This window comes from Gorilla gorilla, chromosome 7 (genome assembly GCF_029281585.2).
Source record: "Gorilla gorilla gorilla isolate KB3781 chromosome 7, NHGRI_mGorGor1-v2.1_pri, whole genome shotgun sequence".
NCBI classification, from domain to species: domain Eukaryota; kingdom Metazoa; phylum Chordata; class Mammalia; order Primates; family Hominidae; genus Gorilla; species Gorilla gorilla.
This window is the reverse complement of record NC_073231.2, coordinates 95,850,054-95,874,994: the sequence shown is the minus strand read 5'-3', so window position 1 is coordinate 95,874,994 and position 24,941 is coordinate 95,850,054. Positions and strand designations below refer to the sequence as shown.

Sequence of the window (24,941 nt, the reverse complement as noted above, 5' to 3'; positions counted from 1 at the left end):
GTCTAGGGTAAATATCTCAAATAAAAGTAGATTAGTGATTCTAGGCCAAATATGTTTTTAAAACTTGAGCCAACATTTAGATAATGGAAGAATTCACATAAAAGTCAGAAGCTCTACCAACACTTGGGTACACCTTACCACATGATTAAGTACAACTATGACTGCCCCCTTGAGACAAGGCCTGAGCTCTGTCCAGCCCCGACTCACACAGGAGAAGTGAGCCCTTTTCACTGGGTGGCCTTTCATAAACAAGGCCTTCAAGGACTTCAGGCCTCTGAGTATGTGACTCCTAGATGCCTATTGTAAGTAACACACAAGAAACCAATACAAAAAAAAAAAAAAAAAAAAAAAACGAAAGAAGAGGCAAGGCTTTTATTTTGGAACCATAACTAAATTTCATGTAAAACAAATTTCTACAAAAATAATTGTTTAATGTGTGTGCTAGGTACATTATTAAGAAGATCCAGTTTCAAATATATAAAATTCATACAATAATAGTTTCTCATATGGAAGTTGTAAGGCTAAATGAGTTATCTTCTGAGCACTTAGTTTAGCTATTTATCATCGTCGTCGTCATCATCATCACTATGGATGGGTCCTCCACATTAAAATTCCATTCCTCAAAAACATGGATGCCTTCCAAAGTCAAAAAGACAAAAATCAAACTCTTGAGCATGGCATTCAAACCACTGGACAATATGGTGCCAACGTATTAATACTTTCCTAGCCCCACCTCGTGACTGATCTGCCATGTAGAAGTAAACTCTACACTTACCAAGCCCTCAGCATTCCAAAAACTTGCCAACTACTTTCACCTTCTGGCCTTTGCTCCTGCTTTCTCATTGGCCTGAACCACCCACTGTCTTTCTCAACCCAGCAGAACTGGCCTTCAAAACCAGACAACATCGTCAATATCTCTGTCAACACTTTTTAAATTGTACCCTATTAAAAACAGGCAAATGGAAGGCTTCCAAACTGGCCTGCTAAGGAGTTGCCACAATTCATTTCAACATATAAGGATGCTTAGGAAGCCAGGGACACTACCTTATATTCATCACTACAGTACAGTTTCTGGCACCAATTAGGCATTCGGTAAATGCTTGTCTTACTGAATGTAACATTTGGTTGGCCAGACTCCAATTGCATTAGAAAGCACATGGATACAGACATGTAGTCTTATGTGAATATATGATTGAAATCCAGCTTTTTGCCACTTGTTTTAAAAAATTAGTCATTTCCAATGACCCTAAATTATGACATCTTAAACATTAGAATAAGCCCAAGAATAGAAAATCTAAATCATCAGGCCGGGCGCGGTAGCTAACACCTGTAATCCCAGCACTTTGGGAGGCCGAGGCGGGTGGACCACCTGAGATCAGGAGTTCGAGACCAACCTGGCCAACATGGTGAAACCCCATCTCTACTAAAAATTAAAAAATTAGCCGGGCGTGGTGGCATGCGCCTGTAGTCCCAGCTATTCGAGAGGCTGAGGCAGGAGAATTTCTTGAACCCAGATGGCGGAGGGTGCAGTGAGCCAAGATCATGCCACCGCACTCCAGCCTGGGCAACAGAACAAGACTCCCTCTTAAAAAAAAAGAAAAGAAAATCTAAATCAATCTATACAAGTATTGAGTTACTTGCAAATAGAAAAACTAAGCAAAGGGCTTAGAAAGGTACTCCACACAAACAAAAAACAAATATACGACCATATTTATAACTAAATAAGCATATTTAAACAAAAGGAGACATAATTTTTCTCTTACCAGACCAGTAAGGTTCAAAATTTTATCATCTATAATACAAGAAACAGCTGATTAAAGCCACCCTTACAATCTGTTGATAAGAATTCTGGCAACTTCTTAGGAGGCCAATCTAGCAACATTTTTTTAAATGTTAGATACAAATACTCTTTGACCCAGCAAATCCACATGCAGGAATTTATCTAAAAGAAATACTCATTCACTTGGGAAAGAAGCAGGGGGAGAAGGAGCTATGATCAAAGATATACATTAAGATGAAAATGAAATTAAGAAAACAATTGTTTATAATCATATTGAAAAGAATACTAATACATTTAATAAAAGAAGTACAAGACTTATAAATTGAAAACTACGAAACATCATTAAGAAATTAAATACCTAAGTAAATAAAAAGACATTCTATGTTCATGGACTGGAAAGCTTAATTTTGTTAAGAGGACAACACTTCCTAAACTGATATACAGATTCAACAAAATCCCTATCAAAATCCTAATCAGCTTTTTGTGAACGTCGACAAGCTTATCCTAAAATTGTTTTGAAAATGCAAGAAACTCAAAATAGCCAAAGAGATTCATTAAAGAATTGTTTGTAACAGAAAGACTACAAAACAATCTATGTGTGTTTCCTTAGGGGACATAGGCAATGAATTACAGCACATCTATATTATAAAATACGGTTATATGGATCTATTATCTACCAAAAGAAGGAGCTAGAATGTATATGCTGACTGTAAACATTGCTATAGCTGTATTATTTTTTAATTATTCAATAAGTATTTGTTGGATACCAACAATGTGAGACATTATGTGTTAAGTGTAAAACTCAAGGTAGAGAAATACATGTAACATGCTCCCCTTCATGTGGTTTTTTAAAATGAGGATATCTTCATACATATGTTGACATATGCACAAAAACTGTCAGAAGTATCCACAAGAAACTATTCATAGTAATAACCATAGTAATAATAACTTTATTACACTGTCACTGCATATCCTTTTATATTGCTTGAATGTTCAACATGTTCATAAATTTTTTTTCTTTAACAATAGCTAACAGAAAATTGAATCATATAGGCAAGCACACAATACAAGAAGTGCGTAGAGGAAAACAGAGCAAGAAAAAAATGGCCTAGAATTAATTTCATGATAAGGACATATACCTTACTTAAAGCATAACTACTCTATATTAAACACTAAAGTGTGAGCTATATTTATAAAAATAATGAAATATTTCCATATCTATTTTCTTGGAGCTTCTAAGTATCTGTTGGTTCAGGCTGAATCAATATTTTTTAGATCAAATTTACTCCAACCGGAATTCACATAAGAGTTTTGCAGACTGGGCCTTAACTGCCATATTAAAATATCAGCGTGGTAAACACTGGACAACCATATTTTTCAAAGGATGAGTTTCAAAAATGTACATCTTTGCATTCCCAAAACACCTTATGTACTCCCTGAATACAGGAAGCCTTCCATAACTACTTCCCAATTTATTTTGTCCGATTGCTAGAAGGCCATGCGTGCATTCTTTCCAATAGCCACACCACTGCCACTTCAGCACAGTGTATGTGGTCCTTAGCTGGAGGCATCTGGAAATACAAGGGATAGTTAGGTGGGATGTTCTACTGGATGTTCCAGTGCAGAAAATGACAGCCTTGCAGAATGAAGAACTGTCTCACCCCAAATGCCAACAGTTGCCCTGCAGACATTAAAATAACTGAGTACCACACCAAAAGCTTGCCACAGGCCTTGTTAACTCATGCTCCATGACTGTGTAGATTGCTTAAGCACATCTGCCTGCTCCTTAACTTACAGCAGGGCACTGAACAGAGGCCACTGATATTCTCAGCTTCTGCAGAGCACAGATCTTGTTGCCACAGCAACCTGAAGGTAAGGCTGAACAAATATAAAAGAAACTGCCCAGCTGGACTCCAAGCTCCAATGGCTAAGCTGAATTATGCAGTTGCCAGGAGCAAGACAGAAATTACACTTTTGAGGAATGATACATTTTGTATCAGTGAACATGAGTCCTTGAAAATGTCGGTGCTCTATGCCATAGGGTGTACATCTCATTTTATTACAGTGGTTATCTGTCTGCAGTTAGATGCAGACTGAACAGATGCTTCCCCAATACAACAAAATAAAAAGAGATGAAATCACAGACCTAAGAGGCAGTTTGAAATTTTCAGCTAGGGTCTTCACTCCTGCCTGCCTCTGATTTTGAGTCATCTCTTATTGATCCCCTATCATGTTAACCAAAACTATAATGACAATCTTTTTTAAACCAAAAATTAGAATCTCTGCTCTTGCAAAGAGTTTGTTTTGATTTGAGAATTTGCTTACATGAAAAAGTATTAGGGATAAACATGACATTATGATGGATATAGAGTTTATTCATTTATTCATTTTAAGCAAGTGTTTACTGAGCACATATTAAGCCCCAGGCACTGTTCTAGGCATGGCAGTACGGCAGTAAAAAAAAAAAAAAACAGACACAATATTCTATTCTCAGCAAGATTATCCTTGGGGGAATGAGGGATAAAGAAATTAAGTTAAATATGTAGTATATTAAAAGTTGATATGTAGTGTGGGGAAAAAATAAGGCAGAGAATAGGGGTAGAGTATTGCTACTTTAAATAGAGTCATCAGCAAAGGCCTCATTGAGAAGGTGACATTGGAGCAAAGACGTGAAGGAGAAGAATGAATCACAGGGTTTTAGGCAAAAGGGATTGGGAGCAAAGGCCCTAAGCGGGGGGCATGCTTATGGATGGGGTAACAGTCAGGAAGCCAGTGTGGCTGGAGAAGAAGGAAGGAGGGAGACAGGGGCAGGAGAAGAGGTCAGTGAGGTAAAGGGGACTGGACCATGCAGGCTGAGTCAGCCACTACGGAGACTTAGGCTTTTACTCTGAGGCAAGTGGGAAACATCTTCTAAGTTTTGAGGAGAGAATGGACATGATCTGCCTTAAGTTTTAAGGGGATTGTTCTGGCTGCCATGGAGTGTAGAGGGCAAGGTTGGAAGCAGGGAAACTATTAGGACACTTGTATAACAAGCCAGGCAAGAGATGGTGATGCTTAGCCCAGGATGCTATCATGTGAACTGGTAGGAAGTTAGCAAATAAACCTACTTGCAAGAGCAAAGGTCCCAAAAAATGAGGACATAATGAGTCACCACTGTACCTAATATTGCCTGGTCCAATTATTTCTTCTTTTTCTTAATGTTTTATTAATACATAACATTTTTACCTATTTATGAGGTACATGTGATATTTTATTCCATGCATAGAATGTGTAATGATCAAGTCAGGATATTTAAGATATCCACTAGATCCATGATTTCTTCTTGCCTCTTGCCCAACAACATGAGCTTGGACTTTTGTTCTTGATCTATTTCATCACATTTTTGCCTGTTTCATTAACAGCATATAAACAGGTCTCCTGTTTACTGAAAAGAACTGAGAGAGATTTTTCTACCTCTCTCATCTTTACCTCAACATCCCTGTTACATCTGCACTGCCTTTGTGTTCTAGAAAAATTAAGATTTAAATGTGAGCCAGAAAAAAGGAAATGGAGACTCATCAGACAGAAGTCATTAAGTGTACGTGAGAGATACCGAGGGCAGTAGAAATTAAGAGAAGACAACACATTCCACACACATTTAACATGTAAATTAGCCTGAACCCAGAACCCAACCAGCCAGACCTGGCAAGTAAGGTGAGAGCTGTGGAAGGTAACTGAGTTCTAGTTTTAAGTGGCTGCATGCAGAGTGGTGCTCTGACTGAAATGACTGGGTTGACATGAGAAGACCAAGTTGGAGCATTGAGGATAATGAGTTCTGCATTAGAAATGCTGCACTTGGGATGCTTCTGGAATAGTCAGGTAGAGATATCTAAGCTGCAGTAGGAAATATGGTTTTCAAGCATGAAGAATACATTAGGGCTAAAGGTAAATGGCAACATCATTTCATCATTCCAGCAATTATGAAAGCCTACAGTTCTATCACTGCTTTTATGTTACAATGCAGTGTGAGGGTTTCCCAGACTGGAAGGGATAAAAGTGCAGTTGACCTTGTATTCTAGACTTACTTATCATTACCCTGGCACTTCAATCTCAGAATGATTCATCAACTTAGGAAGAGAAGAGCGCAGGACAGCTGAGAATGCTGATCATTTTCTACCTAGAATTTTCTGCAAAAACTAAAAGTTGCTAAACATCTATTGCATGCTTTCTACCATGGGCTGTAAGAAACTCTGGATAACTTTAAAATTCCCCCCTCTTTTGATGCCATTATCATGACCTTTGGGAGATATCTGAGATCTAGATTATTTTTTGTAATAATATAAAGTTTGCTTTGTAGTTTGGGCAGGAAGTTTGTTTGAAATTTCTTCAAATGCATACTTAAGCCACAAGGCCAAGATTCATCCATTAACCCCACCCCCACCACCTGCCCTGCCCCACCTTGGTGACTCCCTCTCCTCTTCACCTGATACATCCCATCCGTCTATAAGCCCCATGCCTTTTACCTCCCCAGTGTCCCTCTATATCCACCACCTGATTTCAAACCCCTATCTCACAACATTCACAAACATTGGGGGCCTATTCTGTGTCATCTTTTAACTGATCTTCAGAAGACTGCTAATGGGATCATGTCACTTCTCTTCTTAAGATCTTCTAAGGGCTCCTGGTAGCTGCAGAATATCCAGATTCCTTCGCTCCCCATAGCATATGTCTTCACAACCTAGCTCCTGTCCCTCTCTTCTGCCTCATCTCCCCTGAAATTTACACTCAGGAAACAAAGTACTCAGGATTCCCCAAACATGAACTCTTTCCTACTTTCCTGTCTTTACACAAATTGCTCCCTATCGTCACCCAACATTCATCATTGAAACCCAGCTGTGAGAGCTCTGGTGCTTTCCCTAACACTCCCAGGGAGAATTAACATTCTCTCCTGTACTTCTGTAGCTTATTTATCTATATACCACTTGAGGAGTCCCAGAGCCTACTGACATTTCAGGACTGATGTCACTTACTCCTCTTCTCCCTCCAGCCCCCACTTAATGTCCTCACTCAAGAGAGTGGCACTGTCCTTAGCTCAGGGGCCAAAGACAGAAATCTGGGCTTCATCTCACCCCATACACTCAAACCAAGCCCAGTTCATTTTAGTCCCCAATAGCTCTAATGCTATCCTCAATTCAGACCCTCATCACTGGTGTTTGGATGTTTGGTCTCCCTACTTCCAGTCTTACCTGATGATATCGTATTTCTGCTCACAATTTTGATGGCAACATGTCACCACTGAGCATAGCCCCATCTCTCATCCTCACCACCAACCAGTCACCAAGGCCTCTGATTTTATCTCCTAAATATCACTCGACTTTGAGTGTCTCCAAACCCAATGCATGCCCTCGTTGAGGCCACCATCACCTCTCAACAGATGAGAGGATTACTCAGGGTTTAGCCATTTGTCTCCACTCCCACCCCTCAGGACAAAGTTCTAACTCTTTAACGCAGCCAACAGGCTGCTCACTAAGCTGTCTCTCACCTCCTGCCTCCCCACTCTCTATTGATAACCTCTATGCTGGGCCTTCACATAGACTACTCTCCTGTTTAAAACATTCTTACATCTCTCCCTTTGGCTAACTCCTACTCATCTTTCAGGTCTCAGCTTTGATATATACCAAACAACAACACTCTCATAAAACTGGACATACCTCCCCCATGAGCAGGAGATGCTTCTTCCCCAGTCCTGACATCTCCCTACTGTGAGAAGTTCAGGTAGTACAACTCCAGGCTTCTTTCTGTCCCCTTAGTCAACCTGCTAAGGATGTTTGGATGTTTCTCCCTTGAAACCTCATGTTGAAATGTGATCCCCAATGTTGGAGGTGGGGTCTAATGGGAGGTGCCTGGGTTATGGGGGCAGATCCATCATGAATGTTGTAGTACCATCCTCATCCTGGCAGTGGCAAGTGAGTTTGCACTCTATTAGTTCCCACTAAAGCAGGTTGTGAAAGAACCTGGCACCTCCCAACACCCTCTCATTTCCTCTCTTGCCGGCACCTCCCAACACCCCCTCACTTCCATCTCTGCAAACTCCAGCTCCCCTTCACCTTCTGCCACAAATGCAAGCAGCCTTAGGCCGTCACCAGATGCAGATGCCCAGTCTTGAACTTGTCCAGGGATCAGAATCATGAGCCAAACAAACCCTTTTCTTTATAAATTACCCAGCCTCAGGTATTCCTTTATAGCAACACAGACTGAGGTACAATCTGTCCGTGCAGAGACAGTTGATATGACTGGTAAATTTTGACAGGATCGTTGGGTATGAACAGTTTTCCTTGGTCTTCTTCCTCTTGGGAGCCAGCTGCCTTCAGAGGGCAATGTTCTGCCCTCCTCCAGAGTTATGTAAGTCTGCCTACTTCGGGAGATCCAGCTGATGGGCCCAGCTTCCTCTCACAAACCACAATAAAAGTGATACTTTGGCTTCCATCTTTACTCATTTTTCAGACTGGAAAAAACGGATGCTATTTATTTGGGATCCCATCCAAAAGCAAGAACACCCAACCTAACATGCGGCACATCATACCATAATGCCACTGGACTCTATGCTTCTTGACAGCAGGAATCAGCTCTTCTTCTCACCCTCATATCCCTAGTAAGGTGCCTAGCAAATAGTAAATGCTCAGTTTTCTACATAAATAAGAAAAGCCCACCATGCCCTGTCCCCCAGCAACCTGACTGATCTCATCTCCACACGCTTCTCTCTGTTCCCATACTTCACCAACTCCACAATACCACACAAACCACTTGAATTTTTATAAATAAGCCACTCTTTCACTTCTTGATACATGCTATTCCTTAGGTCTATATTGCCATTGGGACCACACAAATTCCAACTCCTGGTTTAACAGTAGGCTCCTGGGGCCACCTCCTCCATGAAGCTTTCCTTGCCTCCTCTAGGTATGCACAGTTTGGGTCATATATGCATTATAATAGACATCTGCATCTTCACAGTCTATTGATGTCTGCTGGTGACTCACTAGACTATCATTTTTCAGATTTTTCTGACTGTGAACCATAGCGAGAAATCTGATTTATATGGCAACATACACATGTTCATAGCAACACAGTACACACGTTCATTCATGTAACAGATATGTTACATGTTTATGCTAAGCACTGTTCTAGGTATAAACAGTGGACAAAACAGATGAAAATCTTTGCCTGCATAGAGCTTATATTCCAGAATTTTACACTGAATAAAGAAATACTTAGGCTTCCAGATTTAAAAAAAAATAAAGAAAACACATCTAGTTGGTTTTATACTGCTCTAAGACAATATTCATCGTGAGAAAACAATGAAACAATGTTGACTAAGGGAAAATGTGACATCCGAGTAAAATTATGCCTATCCATCCTTTTACCAGAACAGATGCCTGGAATGATGTACACCAAATGCTAACCCAAGTTAATTCTAGGTGGCCAGTTTGAGGTCATATCTTACTTTTTTAACTGTATTGCTGAATATTGGCCAGGAATCATTTTTCTAAAAATAGTGATTTTACTCTTGATAGTTACTATTCTTTTTTTTTTTTTCTTTTTGAGATGGAGTCTCACTTTGTTGCCCAGGCTGGAGTGCAATGGCGCGATCTTGGCTCACTGCAACCTCCGCCTCCCAGGTTCAAGTGATTCTCCTGCCTCAGCCTCCTGAGTAGCTCCTGCCTCAGCCTCCTGAGTAGCTCGGATTACAGGCGCGCGCCACCATGCCCGGCTAATTTTTATATTTTCAGTAGAGACGGGGTTTCACCATGTTGATCAGGTTGGATAGTTATTACTCTTGATAAAAACAAAAGGAAAAGAAACATGGCAGTGTGCATGATAGTAATCAAAGAATGAATCAAAAAAGGAAGAATGGTAAATTTTTTTTTAAAGCTTCAGAAAATGAACAACCTTACTACATGAGATGAATTTAGATATATCCTATTCCATTCCATTTTTTTTTTTTTTTTTTTGAGATGGAGTCTCACTCTGTCGCCAGGTTGGACTACAGTGGTGCGACCTCGGCTCACTGCAACCTCCGCCTCCCAGGTTAAAGCAATTCTCCTGCCTCAGCCTCCCAAGTAGCTGGGACTACAGGCGTGTGAAACCGCACCCAGTAATTTTCGTATGTTTACTAGAGACAGGGTTTCACCATGTTGGCCAGGATAGTCTTGATCTCTTGATCTAATGATCCACCCGCTTCAGCCTCCCAAAGTGCTGTTTTGCTCCACTAAATTGATTTCAAGGCCTACTCATTGGTTATTACTTGTGGCTTAAAAAACATATATGAGACTATAGTACATTGAAGGTAGGAATGTCTTTCAACCAGAAATTGCCAAAGAATGCCCAATACTTAATAAGTACTTAATTAATTAGTGTTTCCTCATAAACAACTGAATGACTGAATGTTTTCCTCAATAGAACTGAGAGCAACTTGAGAGCAGTTGAGAGCAGGGCTCGTATTTTTTAAATTTTGAGTCCCAGGGCATAGCACAGGGCCAGACATAAAGCCAGTCCTCAATAAATATTTATTAAATTGAAATGAGGCCTATTAGCCAGCAGCACAATTTAACACAGCACTTCACAAACAGGTTTTATAACAAATTAAACATTTGCCTTGGTTCTTGGTAACAAAAATATTCAAATTAGGGGTTTTAATTATAACAACTTGTATTTGCCCACAAAAACATGATGTTCCCTGGAACAACCTCCCACATCACAGATGTAAAGACTTTCCTTCTCCCAGGAATTCAAACTTGCAGCTACATGTGCTAGGAAGGGGACAAACCACACTAACAGGTACCTCTCTTGCCTCCCAACCCCGAACCTCAAAACTTTCATATTTTTCTTCAGCAAAGGAATTTCAAAATTGTCAGATTACAATTAATTTTTAAATGAGTTCATTTTCTCCTTCTCAAACTGTATTGTCTAATGGTGTCAGAAGAGCTCGGATAAGGTCTGTATGACCTTATTACTACAATCCTAATGATGTGTGTTAAAAAATGAAATCTCTGAAGACATCACAGAGCTGTTGTAGATTTCAAATGAGAAATGTCTCTGAAAAGTATCAGAAAATATGGGCTTCCTTTATAATGATCTATAACCCAGTTTTCACAGGGAGAGAAAAAAAATCAGCAAAACCCTAACCCTGAACAAATCTCACTTTTTAAAAGAAAGATACCTTACTTGAGGGAACTACCATACTAATTCTTTGTATTCCTATTTGGAACTACTGCTGCCCATATTTTTTGAAAAACAACACCATGGTTGTCTATTCTATCAAATCAAAAGAAGTTTTTTCACAGTTGACATATTAATTTTTCTACCTGGCTAAAGAAAATGTGCTTTTTAGTTTACTCATTACAATTTTGTAATTTAGATGTGGGGAGGGCTTGTCTTGGATATTATTGCTTCTTTCTGTTTTTGTTTCTCTTTCTTCTTCCTAGCTGTTTTCACTTCCTAGCTATTTCCACTATGGGTGCAATGGAGATGATGACAGGAGTGTGGGCCAGAGACAGGGGGAAGCCAGTGTGAGACGGACCTCTCCCAGCTATACATCTGGGAAGGGGAGTCTATAAACAGCTGGGGTTTTGTTTTTGTTTCATTTTTATGATAATTTGTTTGTATTAGTGTTTAATTCCATAACTAACACATAGATGGACTTTCCTCACAACAAAGGACGTCAAAGGTCAGTGCTCGCTCGGCCTGATCCCCTCTCACTCCTTAAGGGGTGGACGGGCGCCGTATCCTTCCCTACCTCTTTCTACCTATTTACACACAAGTTGGAAACTTGCAGAACTGTGAAAACTTCGAAAATCACGTCTCTTCCCTATTCCCCTACACACATCAGGGCTTCATCTGACAGTGGAATACGACCCGGGCCCCGGTGCTCACTCCCGGCGTTGCCCTTCGCTCCGGGACCTGGTGGTCCTCTCTCTCTGCGCCCCAAAACGCCCTGTCCTAGCTCACTGAGCCCCAGGGACGCCGGGTCCTCTCTTTGTGCCCCAAGACTTCCTGCCCTTTCTCTTGCGCCCCGAGACGTCCTGTCCTCTCTCTCGCTCCCCGGGTTGCTCTGTGCTCTCTTAGCGCTCCAGAACGCCCTGTCCTCTCTCTTTGAGCCCCGGGACACCCTGTCCTCGCTCCCCGAGCCCCCGGGACGCCCTGTCCTCTCTCTCTCTGCGCCTCGGGATGCCCTGTCCTCGCTCCCCGAACCCCCGGGACGCCCTGTCCTCTCTCTTTGCGCGTCGGGACGCCCTGTCCTCGCTCCCCGCGCCCCCGGCCGCCTTACCCGCCGAGGAGCGAGGCCACAGGGCAGCCGGGACCCCAGAGTAAAGAAAACCCTGGCCGGTAGCTTCATGTTGAGTCTCCAGAACTCGGGCCGGAAGGCGGCGCAGGCGGTTGGGCGCAGGGGGCGGGACAAAAAGAACAAAGTTCTCGGGGCTGGAAACGCTGCCTAGGCCGCCGGGGGATGGGACGGGGACTGGGACTCAGGCGGCGTGGACGCCCAGCGGCCCTGACCTTCAGGGTCCGGCCGAGGGCGCCGCCTAGCTGGGCCTAGCTGGGCCTAGCTGGGCCTAGCTAATGCTCTTTCCTGCTCTCTGGGCCAGGAGTGCTTTGTATGGCAGAAAATGGAGGTTCTTTGCGTCCTTGAGCGGGTGGACGAACCCCCGCGCCCTGCAAGGGTTTGCAGATTGCAGCTGCGCGCCCCATACACTGCCTACCAAGGGCGAAACTCTTTTTCAGTCGTATATGTTTATCCCTTAAGTGCGTGTTTAAGTGCAGAGTGCGCGTGGCGCCAAGTCACATATTATCAGAATAATAATATGTTGGATGTAAAACACGGCCTCACTTTCCCTAAGACCAAGAGGCTGAAAAACACTAAGGGCAGCTTCCGGCGTTTTGACTTTTCGCAGGACACACCGCCCCCTGTCGCCGGAGGCAGCGTGACTCCGACCGCCCAGCCTTGGCTTTTTTCTCGAAGTTATACACACGTTAAAGGCAAACGCGGATTCAGTATATCATTCTCCATCTTAGTGTAATATACCTGTTGACACAAGGCATTAGCTCAGATCACATTTCTTTCCTCATTCGTAAAATGTGAATATTCATGGCTAATTCAGAATTTTAGATAAAAGAAGATGGGTGTGAGGCCCCAGGCTGAGGCTGATGGTAGATGATATTGAGTGTTTACTATTTGCCTGGCCATTTTCCAAATGCTGATAAAGAAACATTTATATCTTCAGATGAATGTACACTTACATGTAGACATATAGCTTAGAAGGTATATAAACTCTGAAAAACTTTGTAATTTTGAGTTGGTCTGGTGATAATTTCCAGGCCTTCTGCCTGTAACTGGTTACAGAAATAAAAACTTTCTTCATCCCCAGTTAATCGACATCTCATTATTGGCAGCAAGAAATAGCAGCCTGACCCTCAGTTTGCTCTGGGAACAAAACTACCACAGATTGGGTGGCTTAAATGGAAATTTGCTTTCTCACAATTCCGGAGGCCACAAGTCAGCAGAGTTGGTTTCTTGTGGAACCACTGTGGGACCATCTTCTCCCTGTGTCTTTACATGATCCTCCTGTGTACCTTTCCATATCTAAATTGCCTCTTCTTATGAGGACACCAGTCATGTTGGATTAAGGCCCACCCTCAATGACCTAATTTAACTGGAATTACCTCCCTAAAGACTCTATCTCCAAATATAGCCACATTCTGACATACTGGGGGTTAAGAGTTCAATGTATATATTTGGCTGGGAGAAGAGGGAAGTAACACAATTCAGCCCAGAACACTTGCCCTCTTAAATAACTTTTAGACCAGCTTAGGAGGCATTTTCTGTCCTCCCAAAAAAACCTTGAGAATATATCAATAATAAAACTTTTCCTAAGCTCTTGATATATGTATGGTGCTGTCATTCTTGACTTCCAAACCAAATTGTAAGTGGGATTCATCTTGTTTCTAAAAAGAAGTTGCAACATTAGTGATAGGGTTTGGATTTGTGTCCCTACCCAAATCTCATGTTGAATTGTAATCTCCAGTGTTGGAATTGGGGCCTGGTAGGAGGTGATTGGATCATGGGGACAGATTTCTTCCTTTGGTGCTATTCTCCTGTTAGAGTTCTCAGGAGATCTGGTTGTTTAAAAGTGTGTGGCACCTCCCACCCTCTCTCTTCCTCCTGCTCCAGCTGTGTAAGACAGCCTGCTTCCCCTTCATCTTCCACCATGACTGTAAGTTTCCTGAGGCCTCTCAAGTCATGCTTCCTATATAGCCTGCAGAACTGTGAGTCAATTAAACTTCATTTCTTTACAAATTACTCAGTATGAGGTATTTCTTTATAGCATTGTGAGAATGGAGTAACACAATAAGTAACTTAAAACAATTAATCATTTATTATCTCACAGTTCCCAGGAGTTAGGAGTCTAGGCACAGCTTAGCTGGATCCTTGGCTCTGGGTCTCAGAAGACTGCAATCAAGGTGTCAACTAGGCTGTTTTTATCTGGAGGCTCAGCTGGAGAAGATCTGATCCCAAGCTCATCCAGATTGTTTGCAGAATTATTTTCCTCATAACCATATAACTGACAGCCCCAGATTTTTTGCTGGATGTTGGCTGGAGTTGCCTTCAGCTTCTAGAAGTCACCTCCATCCCTTCTCATGTGGGCTTCCTCAGCAGACTGCTTACTACATCAAGCCAGCAAGGATAATTCTGTACCTCAGGGAGGCCCCAGCCCATCTTTTAAGGACAATCACCAGATTAAGTGAGGCCTACTGAAAATAGTCTTAACCCCTTTTTGATTAACTAAAATCAACTGACTTGGGACTGCAAACCAAAAAGTGACTAAGGCAGATCTCTGTGGGTTAGCGATCATTTAGCCAAGGTTGAGAACATGTCTGGGAAAAAAATGCAACTCACAAGAGCATCTGTAACCTATGCTTTTTCCAGAGGGAGTTTTGGGAAATTCTTTATTTAAAAAAGAAAGAGCAAGCAGGAGAAAAAAAAAAAAAAGGAAGAGAGGGTAGACACTGAGGCAGATGGTTCCATTCTTTTGAGGCTCTGATTAGCCTCAGTAAATCTACATTTTACATAAGATAAACATGTGAAAAGAGGGAGTAGAGGAAATGATGCTATGTCTTGGGATTATGAAATTACAGCTATCAGTTTGGGAACAACGACAACAAAAAAGACAGTATTGGTGACTGGGTTTCCAAGCTTAACTTTCCTTATGGCATAGTGAGTTCACAGTCCCTATATTCTGTTTTTCTTTCACAGGATCTTAGTTGCATCTGCACAATTCTTTCACCTTTGCCATATACTGTTAACTAGAAGTGAGTCACAGTTCCTGTCCATACTTAAGGGAAGGGAATTATACAGAGCATGAATTCCAGGGACTGGGACTCATGGGACCATCTTAGAATTCTGTCTACCACAACCATACACTAGACATGAAAAAGAAGTTTGCAAAAGTTTTAGGTAGACCCCCTGTATTAGTCCATTCTTGCATTCCTATAAAGAAATATCTAAGACTGAGTAATTTATAAGAAAAGAGGTTTAATTTGCTCATGGTTCTGCAGGCGGTACAGGAAGCATGGTGGCATCTGCTTCTGGGGAGGCCTCAGGAAGCTTCGACTCATGGAAGGCAAAGGGGCACACTTTCAAATGACTAGATCTCAGGAGAATTCCCTCACTATGGTGAAGATAGTACCAAGTGGAATAGTGCTAAACCATTCAGGAGAAACCTGCCCCCATGATCTAATCACCTTCTACCAGGCTCCACCTCCAACACCAGGCATTACATTTCAATATATGAGATTTGGGTGGGGACACACATCCAAACTACATCACCCACACTCTACAATCTAGTCGGAGGGAAATAGCTACATAAAACACTTAGGCAGCCTAGACTCTGGGTTCTGTTTTACTGTCGTTCCCCAAGCTTGGTACAGAAGCAGAGGGTTGGAACCTCAAAGGAATAAACCAGTTAGGAAAAATATAACCACTAGGAACTGAAAATCAGAGAGGCCTCCCCTAAAGGCCTGTATAGGACTTGGTGTCCTTCTTATGATACCGAGAGGGAAGAAAGGAGACAGGGCACTAAAGATGACTAAGGTTGAATTTCCCACAATTCCCACAATCATGGAGGAATGGATAGGGCTAGGAATGGAATTTAAATAAAATAAAATAAAATGATATTACCTTCATCCTTGAATATATGGTTGAATATTTATACCACTAGCTTGTCTTGAATATGAACAGAAAAAATGGTTATATTATTTTTAATTTTTAATATTTCCTGAAATCAAAAGGCCTAAAAGTGGGGTTCATCTTGTTTCTAAGAAGAAGTTGCAACATTGGTGATATGGTTTGGATTTGCGTCCCTACCCAAATCTCATGTCGAATTGTAATCCCCAATGTTGGAACTGGGGCCTGGTGGGAGGTGATTGGATCATGAGGACAGATTTTTCCCTTTGGTGCTATTCTTCTGATTTCTTATCTGATGGTTCAGCCTTAGTGCCTGGCAGACTCCTACACTCCAGCAATGGCTGCTCCCCTCACACACATGCCTCCTCTCCCCACTTTCACATCATCACCCTAGTATGGCTGCCTCTGACCCCATAATCAGGGGTCAGCTTTGATTTTGTTTTCTCAGGAAAAGTTACCTTGACTTCTACACTAATTCAGGTCTTCCTACTAGGGAAGCATCCAAGTTTGGTGGTACCTGAAGCTTATAAACTTTGGGAAGCCATTTAAGAAAAAGATTACAAAATTACATGCAAAAATGAATATTAACTTACAATATAAGAAGAAATTACAACAAATTACAAATTCCAAAAAATTTACAGTATCCTAAATTTCACACAAATATAATGTTTCAAACTACTTAAATGTCTAACACACCTCTAATTGTAATTTCCGTCTACATTTCGGAGCTGCATTCTCTTTGATCACCTCTTCCTTTATTGAAGATTTTATAAGCATATTTTTAATAGAGAGAATAAGCAGTTCAAGTGCTAAATCATACCTCACACACACTTAGATTTGCCACTCATAGGACCACTACAGATTTGTATCTGGCCAAGACAGAATTTCTAAAAATTTCTATTGTATGCAATTATTATCATATTTTTAAAAAGCATGGTGCATTCATAATAGTAAACACTAAATTGTGAATATTCATGATGGGGACAAACTTCTGTTTTGACTATGCATCCATGAAACCATATCCTCTGCTAACACTTTTACATAATTTGATACTAGCTTATGGCTTCATACACTTTAAACAATTCAAACTTTGCTTCTCCTCCAATTCCCATTTACTTCCAAAGCTGAGTACCACTGGACACTTCTACATTTCAATACCACCTCTGGCCCTGCACATAAATGTCACAAGGCGGGCAGAAAGTATAGTCCAGTCTGCTGGAAGACAGCCCCACCAAAGGACAGTATAGAGCATTAACTCTATAGTGAAGTGACAACAAACCACAGAAGTATTTCTGAATTGATCTAAGAAATAAATTAATTCCCCAATTCAGTTTAGCAGACACCCCAACTGCTGGTGACCACTCCAACATCATCCAACATGAGAGGAATTTTGACAGAAATAGGAATGGAAAGAGAATTATTTTAACTCCTTTTGTTAAAATAACTTACTTTTGTGAATTTTACTGGAAAAAAAAATGGCCCTGGGGCCTTGGAAGAGCTGTGCAAGCAAGAGGCCCTGAAATTTACTAGCTTCAGGTAAATCAGCCCTTGCCTTAGCTATATGTTTTCATAGGGCACTGAATTTCCCTTTTGGGGGCTCTTGTTACAATTGCAAATTGCGTCTTTCTCTTATATATTAGAGGCTGTGGGGCGGGGTGCCTACCTTTTTAAATTTACCATCCTTCTATCCCTCATATCTAGCACAATGTTTGGTGCATGATGAGCCATCAAACACTTTGTTGAATGAGGTACTGAGACTGTTACCATTTTCTAATGAGGTTATTACAAAAGTAATTTAGAGGAGAATGTGCAGCAGTCATAGGCGCTACTAAGGAACAGATGAGGGGCATAAAACCAAGAGGCCGTTCGAAATGCAGGAAGTTACAGTATTTCCATGAGGGGGAGCCATGGAGCCTGACTTCAGTGTCTGAGGATCTATTTTTCATGAAAGCTAGTGTTTCCCCACTTTCTCTGTGTGTCAGATTCTGCACACAGTCTGTGTACACATTTCACTAATCGTCACAAGCACTTATAAGGCTTATATTATCAGCATTTGGGAAACTGAGGCACAACACAGGTAGGCAAACTGTCCAGCTAGTAAACAACGGTGATGGAATCTGAACCCAGCCTTGTCGCGCTATAGGGCCCCTGTTTTCAGCCACTGTATTTTACTCTGTGCTAGTGGGGTAGAACCTCAGGAGTCAGACTGCTGGGGTTTAAGCCAAGCTACATGTCTCACTAGATGTATAATGTTTAGCCAGTTACAAACTTTCTCATTTGATTCCCTTATCTGTGAGATGCAGATACAATAGTAAGGGTGCCAACTTCACAACCTTCTACTCAGATTTAAATGAGATAATATATTTAAAGCGCTTAGAACAGAACATGACACATACAAAACAGCCAGCAAACACTCACTATCATCATGCACATGGAGAATGGCCAGTAATTAGCCCAGAATTAGCATAGAATCCCTGATACTACTATGTAATGATTTTTCTTTTCTCACAGAATCACAAGCTATAACTACTAAGCAAATTCAACAGGATTATTACGCATGAAATAAACTACCTTAAGGGAGAAAAAGAAAAACCTACAAAAGGCCTTGCCAAAAGCATTGGTGTCTAGAAATTATGCTTAGTGCAATTATATATATAACGTATTATATATTATATACTATATATATAACATGTTATATATAATATATATTATTTATATTATATTATATATAACATGTAATATATATATTTTATATATATTATATTATAATATATATTATAATTATATAATATATATATTATATATTATATTTATATATAATAATTATAATATAAATATATATTATAATTATAATATAATATAATATATGGTGTATATATAATATAAAAATAAATAATATAAATATATATTATAATTATAATATAATATATGGTATATTATATATTAATAATACGTATTATATATAATATATCATATATAACATATATAATGTATCATATATGATATCATATATAACATATATAATGTATCATATATGATATCATATATAACATATATAATGTATCATATATGATATCATATATAACATATATAATGTATCATATATGATATCATATATAATATAATATATATGTTATATATATATAATTGCACTAAGCATAATTTCTAGACACCAATGCTTTCGGCAAGGCCTTTTGTAAGTTTTTCTTTTTCTTCCTTAAGGTAGTATATTTTATTTTAAGTATTATATATATTAATATATTATATAATAATATATATTACATATATTATTATATATAAATTAATATATATTATGTTATTATATATTATATTATTATAAATTATTATTATATATAAATATGTTATATATATATATATTAGACGGAGTTTTGCTCTTGTTGCCCTGGCTGAAGTGCAGTGGCATGATCTTGGCTCACTGCAAACTGCGCCTCCCGAGTTCAAGCGATTCTCCTGCCTCAGCCTCCCAAGTAGCTGGGCTTACAGGTACCTACCACCAAGCCCAGCTAATTTTTGTATTTTTAGTAGAGACGAGGTTTCACCATGTTGGCCAGGCTAGTCTTGAACTCCTGACTTCAGGTGATCCAGGCGATCCAGGTGATCCACCCGCCTCGGCCTCCCAAAATGCTGGGATTACAGGCATGAGCCACCTCGCCTGGCCAGTGCAGTTTAATATTTTTGTTAGAGTCTAAAAAAAAAAAAAAAAGACACACAGTATCCAAAATATAGAGTTGTGTTTGAATGAAATTAAGGTTCACAGCTTCTGCCCCAGGAAAACAGGTTGAAGAGGGTGATCAGGCTTAGCCAGCTTGGGAATGTAAGGGCAAACACAAATTAGGAATAAGAGGCTTAATTCTTCCTGTTGAAAATAAAGGAAGAGGTTTCCCTTCCTCCCTTTGCTTAAAGCATTTGCTTTATAAATCTTGTCATTGCAAATTCTTTCGTTGTCTCTTTGAAATGTATGCAAATCTTTTTTTTTTTCTTTTTTAAGGCTAAGTAAGCCTCTTGCCAGCCTTACAATGCAGCAGTGTCTAAGGACCCTACAGCCACTCCTTTGCAAAGTAATAATCAAAGAAGATAGTGGCCCTATCCTATCTCCTATTTCTGTGGGAGAGTAGGAGCCTAACTTAAGCTGTTTACCTGGCTTCAAGTTGAAACCTACCCCCAGCCATAAAGATAAAATAAGTTAAGTTTTCCTTTAAATCAACCCAATTAGTTAATAAGGGTGATCACCCTAATTACCAAGTGAATTTGGTATGAACAAGGTGTGACAAAGGGTGCTGTTAAGTCCTCTTACTTGAGGACTAATTATTGTTCCTCTTAAGAACACGTATGAAATGGTTGTATCTGCTTGCCTATATAAAGTGTGAGATTTATTTTTGTCTTCACAATCTCTAGTCAATTGCTTGTGGGTCTACTGGGGTGGCAGGAGATTTTGTTTTTAACTGGACATCCCCAACAGCAGTAAGCTGCAAGCAAACCCCTTGGCACCCAGCCCCAAAGCCATGTTGTTACACCAGCCTGTGCTGCTGTGGTGAGGAAGACCCACACCTTTCAGAAATGGACAGAGGGTTGCTCCACATTATTTTGGAAATAGAATAAATAGACTGAGACACTCTTTGACTGATATCTGACTCACTACTGAAGAATATCAGTAAGGCCCATCTGAAAGGGAGAGTCATGCTTACTTCTGGTGGAAAGTGCCAGACATGTGATTGCTGACGTCCTTAAAGGGCAAGTCTGAGTCGGGGAAAAGGGAGCTACAGTTAATAATGTTCCTCCCTCTGGATTTTTGCTTTTTTTTTTTTTTTTTTTTTCTAGAGACGGGCTCTCACTATGATGCTCAGGCTGGCCTTAAACTCCTGGGCTCAAGCAATCCTCCTGCCTCAGCCTCCAGAGTAGCTGGGATTACAAATGTCAGCCACTGTGCTAGGCCTCTCTGGTTTTTTATCCTGCCTTCACTCCCCAGATTGCACATCACAGGAATTGCTCAAGAGCTGTGCTGTGCTCCAGGAACTAAGTCCATTCCATTTGGGAGCTGAAGGGATTGAAAGAGAGCTGCACTGAGAAGCAAACCACCTGATGATACTGTTCTTGTCACAACTCTGTGACAAATTGGCTTTCTGTTACTGGACAAATTAACTTTTATCAGCTTTATTTTCCTCCTCCATAAAACTAGGGTGTTTGCATAAATGAGATCAGTATAGAACTATAATATCACTTGTAGGTCTAAAAATCTGTGATTTTGCAAATAAACTAGATTTGGCAGAATTGCTATAGGTAACCTGGTGTGGTACTAAGGAGTTCATTGTGAAATGCTGTTAAAATAAAATAACTTAAATATATATATTATATATAATATTAGCTCTTATGTATCTCTGGTGTTTGAATATTTCATCTAATTTACACATTTTAGGTAAATATTAAGCTTCAGAGTTTCAAAGTGCTTTGTAATTGTTAATTCGCTTCTTGAATGACTTCTGCAAGGGAGGCTTGCCCATGATCCCATTACATAGACTTATTTGTTCTCATTCAGTAAAGCCAAATCTTATACTCTGCAATTTGGAGTCTTATATTCTTTTATCTTTCAATTTAAAAAAAAAACTATGATTAAACAGCCAATTTGATTCAAGTAATCCATTGATGTTTCAATTAATTCTACTACTTATGCACAGATTAATCATACATATATTGTTATATCCCCATATAAAGAAGAAACAAGACACATAGAAGTTAAATTATTTATTCTAGTAAAATATATAATTATTATAGCAAAATCATTATAGTAAAGTAGAATGAGCATTGAGACACAAAAACAGAACTCATTGCTCCTTACTATCAGACATATTCAGAATAATAAAGATACACCTTGAATCAACACTTGATCTCCACATGCTTCTCATTCACCCACACTCCACACCCCACCGACCTTCACAGTTGCAATCTAAGTAAAAGTTGGAAAGAGGTTCAATGAGTAGTTAAGTTTAACAAAGAGTTATGCATCTTCCATGTGTTCGTCACTATGGTAAATATGAGAAACAAAAGTGATTTAGACAGTAGGAACACAGACATGTCTTAGACACCAGCCCCTCCCTCATGGAACTATAAAGGAAGAAAAGGAAAGTCACATTTGCTTAACAACTACCATATATAATATAGTGTCTTGTGGAAGGAAAATAAAATCACTATGCCAAAAGGGAAAAGTTAAGCTCAGAAACTGAGTCATGAAAAAATATTTTTAAAAACCAAAACTACCTTTCCTTTTGTCTTAAACTGACAGATGGCCACGTATCTCCAAAGGGGACCTCCCTCATCTGATGATGTAAATTAACACGTTATCTTCACAGGTATGGGACAAGAGGAGACTAGAAATCATCCCGTTCCCCCCACCCCACCCACCCCAAGACAAATGCATATTTGCTGCTTCCTCTATGTTTACTTTACCTTATGTAAAGTGCAGATTTATTGAGCACGATATGAATACATCAACTGTTCCCTCTCTCTCCTCCTTTTCTTGTGCAATGTGTGGATTCACAAGAGTGTGACCATACCCTCCCTCTTTTTTTCCCCCCTTTCCCTTCCTGACCACTTTCCCCCTTTAAATACTGAAGCTCTTAAAATCCTTGGAAAAAGTACAGGCCACAGATCCTACTGTGGCTTGTGTCTTTTTACCAAGCCTGTCCTCAACCTTGGCAAAATAAACCTCTAAATTGATTGAGACTTGTCTCAGAGACTTTTTGATTTACAATCTCACTTATTCCTAACAATAACACTTCAAGGTAGTTATTATTTAAGACCACTTATAGATAAGAGGAGACTGAGTTACCTTTGTTAGTTACCCATTGTGTGATCTTGAAACAATTAAGTCTAGCACTATTAAACTTATATGTTAGCTGAACATTCGCCGGAAATTAATGGCAGGGTTAATGGAATTTTGGGGGAGAGGACAAGGTAAATATTTTTAGGGTAAGGTAAAGGAACCAAAGGGAGAAACTGAAAACAAGTAGGAGAAAGGGATAACTGATAAAGCAAAACCCTGGGGAAATGAGAGGAGATGGGTGTAAGCACATGGAGAAATTGATCCTGAACTGAATGGTAAAATCATATCATGAAACCAGAGATAAGAAGGCAAGGATAAGGCATGGGTACAGATTTTAAAAGAAAAGAGGTTTGTTTTGTGATAAGAACAGCAGCAGTGTAAGGTCAGAAAGTGTAAGGAAGTTCTTGCATCAATTTCTAGTAAGATACAATACCATTTTCTTGGAAGGAAAGCAGGAGATGATCAGATCTGAGGAGTTCAGCAAATGTGTCAAATAGCTCTTCAGAGTTATTGAGAATAGATTTTCTTAAAAGCAGGAAAAGATACTGATCAATTGTATTCTGTAGATCAACAGATATTAGAGTTTATAGATTGGCATTGGTTCCGTATTTTTGAAGATGGACAGATTTTACCCAGGTGTCTCAGTACAGAAATTTGCTGTGGGATTGACTGACTCATAGTTCTGAGTTTGTTAGGGCTCTTAGACAAGTGAGCTATGGATCTAAGAGATCTCAGAGTAAAAGTACTTCTGAGAGCTACAGCTCAGTAGTGAGAGCTGACTGACAGCAAAGTTATTGAGCTATCCATCCTGGTGTCCAGCCCGGATATGAAGGAGGATGGAAGGAGACTGACACCTGGGTAAAGTGGAAGGATCATGTGGCTGGAGTCCTGGGTGAGGCTAAAAAGTGAGGCAATGGAAGTGAACATACAAGGAAGTGGGAAGGCCAGGCAGCTCCAGTTATAAAGCAGGAAAATAAGGGTGAAGAAGGTTCTGATGATGTGAAGATCGAAAGTGTAGCCAACTGAGAGGGTGATATGTGTGGAGTAGAGATGAAAGTCACAGAAGCTGAGACAGTTGAAGAACAGTGAGCCTAGCATGTAGAATGAGTTTTCAGTGTAGTTGAGAGTGATGGCAAGAGTTGGGATGGAGCAAAATCTCTCACATATGTGACAGTGTCCTTAGTGAATATGGGCAAGTGACATGGTCATACCTGCAGTAGGTAATAGAAAAAGAAGGTCTAGAGGGTGGATAGTTACACGAAATGATCCTGATCAAGGAGAGGTTTTGCAAAGTAGGGAAGAGTAACACACTAAAATGGAAAGTAAAGTTTAGGGGGAAGTAGTAACCCTAGTGGCCCACAGCTGTACTGGATATGAGTGGGAGAGGCATTGGAGCAAACTAGCCTAGAACCTGTCATGGGAAGCTGTGGTCTAGGGTGACAGCAAAGTTTCATTTAAGGCAAGATGTAAAGGGAAGACTCTGTCAAGACCCTAAAGATTTAGAAGAGTTTGTTTATACCATGACAGAGGTGAGAGGAGATGCCAGCAAAGTACAAGAAGCAGGGAGCATGGAGCAATAAGCAGACCAATTTCCTACCAAAAGCAAACCCTATTTGCATCATGCTCCTCTTCAGTTTTTTTCTGGGCTCTGATTATTAGACCTGTGTTGTTACCAAGCAACAGATAGAAATTGTGGGATCTCAGTTTTCCTTCATCACTCTGCCACTACTATCTTTCATCCTGGCAATCAGACAATAAGTTGGGCTAAGTTATAGTATTTCCCAGCAGGGAAGAACTGGGCCTGATAAAGGAAGGAGGTGGCTTTACCCAGAAGGAGCTGTGGAACCCTGCCAACATGAAACAGCTGGAACAAGACAGTACTGATGGGACTGCCTTCTGAGGATGCTGAACAAAAGGAGAGTGGAAAGTAAATTTGTATGAGAGAGAGTTTATTTGAGAGCAGTCTCCAGGGAGAGAGGATCGAACATTCCAGCAAGGACTCTGGGAAACATTGCTATCATGCTTCTATGACGGCTTTTAGAAGTTTGTGGAAAAGTGGTGGCCCACACTAAGAGAAGTAAAAATGCCACAGCTGCCATGGCAGA

General features: G+C 40.2%; 2 protein-coding genes across 3 annotated transcripts in view; one reads left to right on the top strand and one right to left on the bottom strand.

The window, feature by feature from the left end:
* Window positions 1-12,523, bottom strand: part of DECR1 (2,4-dienoyl-CoA reductase 1) — a 50,790-nt gene extending 38,267 nt beyond the window's left edge. The window contains exon 1 of one of the 2 annotated variants that reach the window (XM_004047259.5): window positions 12,084-12,523. In XM_004047259.5, coding sequence (XP_004047307.2) covers window positions 12,084-12,152 — 69 coding nt within the window. In that variant the 5' untranslated portion in view covers window positions 12,153-12,523. The remainder of the gene's footprint in view (window positions 1-12,083) is intronic. The other variant, XM_019032380.3, reaches the window with a different exon arrangement.
* Window positions 11,267-24,941, top strand: part of NBN (nibrin) — a 68,935-nt gene continuing 55,260 nt past the window's right edge. The window contains exon 1 of the mRNA XM_031013729.3: window positions 11,267-11,483. The gene's annotated coding sequence lies outside the window, so the exon portion shown is untranslated. The remainder of the gene's footprint in view (window positions 11,484-24,941) is intronic.